The 6000-nt window shown below is 42.1% G+C and overlaps 1 protein-coding gene across 1 annotated transcript in view; it reads right to left on the bottom strand.

Moving 5' to 3' along the window:
* Positions 1–4595, bottom strand: part of pdzd8 (PDZ domain containing 8) — a 51864-nt gene extending 47269 nt beyond the window's left edge. The window contains exon 1 of the mRNA XM_034122390.1: positions 3600–4595. Coding sequence (XP_033978281.1) covers positions 3600–4471 — 872 coding nt within the window. The 5' untranslated portion in view covers positions 4472–4595. The remainder of the gene's footprint in view (positions 1–3599) is intronic.
* Positions 4596–6000: the final 1405 nt, after the last annotated feature.

Raw genomic sequence — 6000 nt, forward strand, 5'->3', positions numbered from 1 at the left:
TTTTCTTTCTTTTTTTTTTATCTTTCTTTTTTTCTTTTTTTTTTAGGACTTGCGATATTAAGTAGGCAAAATTAACTCAAACAGGTCATGTTACAATAATTTTTCTGCTTGCTACAAAAGGAAAACTTGCGCGGCTCTCATGTCAGGGGTACTTGAGTGAGTGACAGCAAACCACCAATCACAATCAAATCTCCAAAACAAACGGACCCGGTGATTAAAGGTAAAAACACTGAATGAAGTAGTTTCATGTGTTTCTCCAGGGCAGTTCGGCGCTGCTAACCGAGCTAGCTCAGCTTGTTACTCTGATAACTTAAGATCCAGACGTCCGTGACTAAAATCCGGTTAAATATAGTTAAAAAAATACCAATTGTATAGCATTAAAGTTCAAGAAAGGATGGTTTGCGGAAAGAAAACTGTATTTTCTTCAATTCCTGTATGTTTTCATATCGCAATATATATCGCAGGGGGGCAAAAATCGCAATGTCAGTTTTTTCCAATATCGTGCAGCCCTAGTCAACAGTGAAACAAAAACATAGCTCTAATTCAGTTTACCATTACATAAGAAAGAGAAAGCAGAAATGGACCTCATAACACAAGTTTCCGTTTTGTTCTCTCTCTCAAAACTCTTTCTACTTCCGTATTTCTGTCTAGGTTTCTCTTAAGGCCCTGACACACCAAACTGACACCAAACTGACACCAAAGAACATGTCCCGACGGACCCGATTGTTCTGTCGCCTCATGTCTCCTGCGTCTTGGCCAAAAAGTCGCACTTGAAAACACAGCAAAGACTTCAGCCGACGGCCAAGTAGCACGTACGCACTGCGCATGCGTGAGTGGCAATAACTCTCCTTACCAGCAAGCGGCGGTAGTGTGTATTCTTAATTCAAAAGAGGCAACCGGAAGACAGACTGCTTGATATATACAAACAACAAATAGCGTGCGTTCCATTTTCACTCTCGCCCATCACAGACTGTTTCACATAACGACTTATAATCGAAAACATGTTTAGTGCGGTACTGGAAAATGAAAAATAATAGCCGTCTGTCTGTGCCTTCTTCACTTCCGTTTCGCTTCTCATGCACGGATTCGCTAAGCTTAACAGCCAATCAGAGTGATTTCTTTGGCCGACGGCCTTTTGCCGACAGCCTCCCGATTCAACATGTTGAATCGGGAGCGGAAGGTGTCGGCACGGCCGAAAAGACACGACGGTGCTGGACATACCAATCTGAGTAGGGCGACAAGACGCTCATCGACGGCCAGACACCTATCGACGGCCGAAATCGGCCCGGTGTGTCCGGGCCTTTACTTCTTCAAAGAAATAGTTTAAAAAGGTGTAAACCAGTATATGACCAAACTCAAGGCCTGTTAGTAGCTTTAGAGCTTTTAACTGCATCTCCACGTCCTCTGCAGAATGTGATATGGTTCTGAAATAAACCGTCAATAAGTGGACCTTGATTTGAGATTATAAAAAACCTGTAATACAGCCGATCTCCAGAACTGAGTGAACCCTGTGGTGAGATAGTTTTCTCCAAAAAAATCATGTAGGATGATTCTATTATCAAGGTCATTATCTTCCTAAACCATTAACAATTTAAAGCTAGTGTATAGACAAAGTTGAAGTACATTATATAGGTCAAGTGTTCCAACTGCTTATTAACTTAAAGGTCACCTATCATGCTATTTTTAGGCAATAGCATAGGTCTCAGATATATAAGAATTAGGGCTGTAAAGTTAACGCGTTAATAATTGTTCTTTATTTTGTTAATAATTATTTTAACGTGCGATTTAACGTGCGATTTAACGTGCGATTTAACGTGCGATTTAACGTGCGATTAACGCATGTGTATTTGTCCTCGGCCCGCCCCGTAGTTTCAGAGCCCAAAGGCTTGACGTTGTTGTTGTTAGTTGGATGGTGGGAGATTCTAGCGAGAGATATGGATACAAGGTGTTTAAGGTGTTTTAAACAGCAAGCCAAGCACACAGCTGATGCGGACAGCCCCGCTCCTGCAGCTCGCTTGTGGCAGACCACGCTTGAAAGTTTGCCGGGGAGACGCCTGGACACGGCGTCTACGAGCAGCAAGCTTTCAACAGCGATAGCTAAATGGGTGGCGGTGGCTACAGCTTGCAGGACAATTAACATTGTGGAGGACGAGGGACTAGCTCAAAGGCTTTCTCTCTTGCCGGTTATACCACAAGGTGAGTTCCTTTTTATTTCCTGCTTCTTCACACACATGCTCTGTGCAGTACAGGTTAGCTCTGAGTGTTAGCGATGCTAATGTAAACATGCACCGACCATATTACGTCCAAAACAGTCGGGCATTGTTTCCGATAGCAACGTCTCTGATAGCAACGTTTCTGATAGCAACGTTTCTGATAGCAACGTTTCTGATAGCAACGTGGGTGTAAAGCCAGCCTACATTTCCGATATTACGTCATATCGGACGCAAAGCTGTATCAGCTCCGTTGTAGCCCCGTTTTTAGAGATTTGGGTATGGACGAAAAGAGAGAGGGTTTTATTTTCTGACGCTGCGTGAGTTCCCCGACTCACCGGGGACACATATTTACGTATAAAAGACATCAAAAAGTGCATTTTGCATGATAGGTCCCCTTTAACACAGTATAGCCTAGTCACAGTGGAGAGATATAAAGTATAGACTCAAATATAGTTAAAAGTCCCTGCATGTAGACTAAAAAACGTTTGGAATTGTTAACATAATGCTGATAAGACACTTTTGTAAAAATTAAATAAAATGTCAGAAATGTTTCTTTTTGACATTCTCTTCATAAAATGAGCCAGTGTTTTGCCTCATTGGAATCCACTATCAACATAATATTGTCTCTCTGGATGAACTTCCAGTGGAATAAAGGGTGGAATCCAAAACTCGAGGCACTTGAAGCCTATTGTTGAACACACTTTAACTGTTCATTTCAGAGGGATGCACTTCTAATTGTGACCTTTAGCACTTTTTACTTGTTTCATGAGAATATGAAACCCTATTTATATATTAGTTCAGGTAGTCATTTCTGATAGGCCTTAGTGGAATTTGGTAGTCTATATTGATCCTTAAATGTCCCTCCAACAAACAGTTCATTGACTTCTGTTGCATGCTAACATAGTACAGTCAAATTAAGTGAGACAAATATGTGTATGCAGTACAACTGCACGACTTCACGAATCAAAGATGATTATTTTTCTTTTTGGGATTCAAATCATGTGATAATGTTTTGTATGTGTACCAAACATGTTTTGTTAAGTCTCTGCTATAGGATTTTTTTTAGAGTGGAATATCTCTGAAGCTCCACAATACTTTATTCATAATGGTATTTAAACATATTTAGAATTTAACAAATATTGTGCTTCCTTCGATTTTAATTTTGCAAGAGTGCATCTTGCAATATTATTGTTGTGTGCTTCATTTTGAGATCATACAGTATGTCGTTTTTTTCTCACATGAACATCAACTAGTCTGCTGTATCCTCAGCTGCAGGTGGTCTTGGAATGTGTTGAGGCGTTTCTTCAGCCATGGGTTTCTGCTGTTGTTGTCTCAGAAGGTAAACAGTGTGTTGTGAGAAGGTAAACAGTGTGTGGTGGAGCCTACCTGATCTTGTAGTTGGGCAGGGTGTGTTTCTTCTTGATGACCCGCTTCAGCTGGTTCACTATGATGGAGGTGAGCTGGGGCAGAGGCCTTCCTTCAAACTGGGACTTCACCTCAAAGTCCACGAGCGGGTCATCGAGGAAGGAGAAGGACCAATGGGAGAAGGGGGTGCGCGTGAACTGCAGCCTCAGCCTCCCCACCACGCGCCTCATCTTCACGAACAGGTAGGCAGACTTCCCGAACACCAGCTCTACGTCGATGGCGAGGTGGAAGCCGCCATTGTATTCAATGTCCACCTCAAAGTTGAGCTCCTCGGACATGCCGTCCTCGTTCAGGTGCATCGGCTTCATAAGTTTGGCCGACTTGAAGACCGGCAGAGAATTACCCAGGGATATGTCCCTGAGACTGAGTCCCTCCAGCAGCCGACCTGCGGTCTTGGTCTGCAGTAGCTCCTCAAACTCCACCTTAATCTTTTTGGTGAGCCAGTGTCTTACCACAGGAGTTTCTCTGAACTCTCTGAATAGGAACAGGAATATAGCATTTAGGAAATTGCAGGTCTCAGCCTTGGCCGCATCCCCGGGCTCGTGGGAAGGCGGTGTCGGCTGTTGTTTGGGGCTGCCGCCGCTGACAGCCGCTTCCTGCTGCCGCGCGGACACGGCCTCTTGTTGTCTGGATGCTGTGCTGTCCGGCTGCTGCTGGCCTGGCTCGGCATGTTGGGTATTAAAGTAATCCTTCAATGCGTTATCAGGCACTACTTTGACATACTGCACTGTCCTGCCTATGGGCTCAGGGCTTCTCCGGTATATCAGCAAGAATTGTAATATCAACGTAACGACTGCCCCGGAGAACGCGGAAATCAATATTAAGTAAATCATATCGAGCAGCTGCCGTATTTAAGACAATGTGTTTTCATAATCAAAGGTTTAGCCGTGTTAACAAAGCAAGTTCCACCTGGTCGCTCTCAAAGCTGCCATATCATCTGCTTCTTTCCTGAGCTCCAGGCTCCTCACCTGATTGGACAAAAGGAATACGTCGCTGTGCGTAATGACGCATGCAGAATGTGTTTCTTATGATGCGTTCAGGGTCTGTCGGATTAACCATTTGTCGACAAGGCAAAACGTATTCTGACAATATCAAGCACGATATGTCTGTCATAAGTGTATCTCCAACCTGCCTTGGCGAGAAGTGTGTGACCATAGCCGACTAATACTGCTGCAAACACTTCTCTTAGATAATACAAACAAATGAATTCAACTTGGTTTAAAGGCAAGTTTATTTATATTTAGCTTTACAAAAATAAAATACATTAAGAAAATGGCATTAAAAAGCAAAGATAATAAAATAAACATTAAAAGAAAAAATACATGAATAAAAGTTATTTTTAGTTTAAGATATGAATAGTTTAAGATATGAATGGCTCAATTGAAAGCAGCGGCAAAAAGAAAAGTCTTCAGCCTGGATTTAAAAGTAGTAAGAGTTGCAGCGGACCTGCATGTTTCTGGGAGTTTGTTCCAGATATTTGGAGCATAATAACTGAACGCTGCTTCTCCATGTTTAGTTCTGACTCTGGGGACAGAAAGCAGACCAGTCCCAGAAGACCTGAGAGTTCTGGATGGTTCATAATATAGCAGTAGGTCAGAAATGTTTTTTGGGCCTAAACCATTCAATGCTTTATAAACCAGCAGCAGTATTTTGAAAATCAATTCTTTGACACACAGGAAGCCAGTGTAAAGACTTCAGAACAGGAGTGATGTGATCCACATTCTTAGTGTTAGTGAGGACTCGAGCAGCAGCGTTCTGAATCAGCTGCAGCTTTCTAATAGATTTTTTAGTGAGACCTGTGAAGACACCATTACAGTAGTCGAGTCTACTGAAGATAAAAGCATGGACAAGTTTTTCCAAATCCTGCTGTGACATTAGTCTTTTAATCCTAGATATATTCTTTAGGTGATAGTAGGCTGATTTAGTAACTGTTTTAATGTGACTGTTGAAACTCAGGTCAGAGTCCATGACTACACCTAGATTTCTGGCTTCATCTGTTGTTTTGAACATTGCTGACTGAAGCTCAGCGCTAACTTTTATACGTTCTGCCTTGGCTCCAAAAACCATTACCTCAGTTTTATCTTTGTTTAATTGGAGAAAGTTCTGACACATCCAGTCATTGATTTGTTCAATGCACTTACTCAGTGTTTGAATTGGAACATCTCCTGGTGAAATGGTTATGTAAATGTGTGTGTCATCCGCATAGCTATGGTAACTTATTTTGTTGTTTTTCATTATCTGAGCCAGTGGTAGCATGTAAATGTTAAAGAGTAGAGGCTATAGAAACAAAGTTTTTCCTGTCCTTTAAGTAGGATTCAAACCAATTTAGAACTGTTGCCGAAAGTCCCACCCAGTTTTCTAG

This window comes from Trematomus bernacchii, unplaced genomic scaffold (genome assembly GCF_902827165.1).
Source record: "Trematomus bernacchii unplaced genomic scaffold, fTreBer1.1, whole genome shotgun sequence".
Taxonomy (NCBI): domain Eukaryota; kingdom Metazoa; phylum Chordata; class Actinopteri; order Perciformes; family Nototheniidae; genus Trematomus; species Trematomus bernacchii.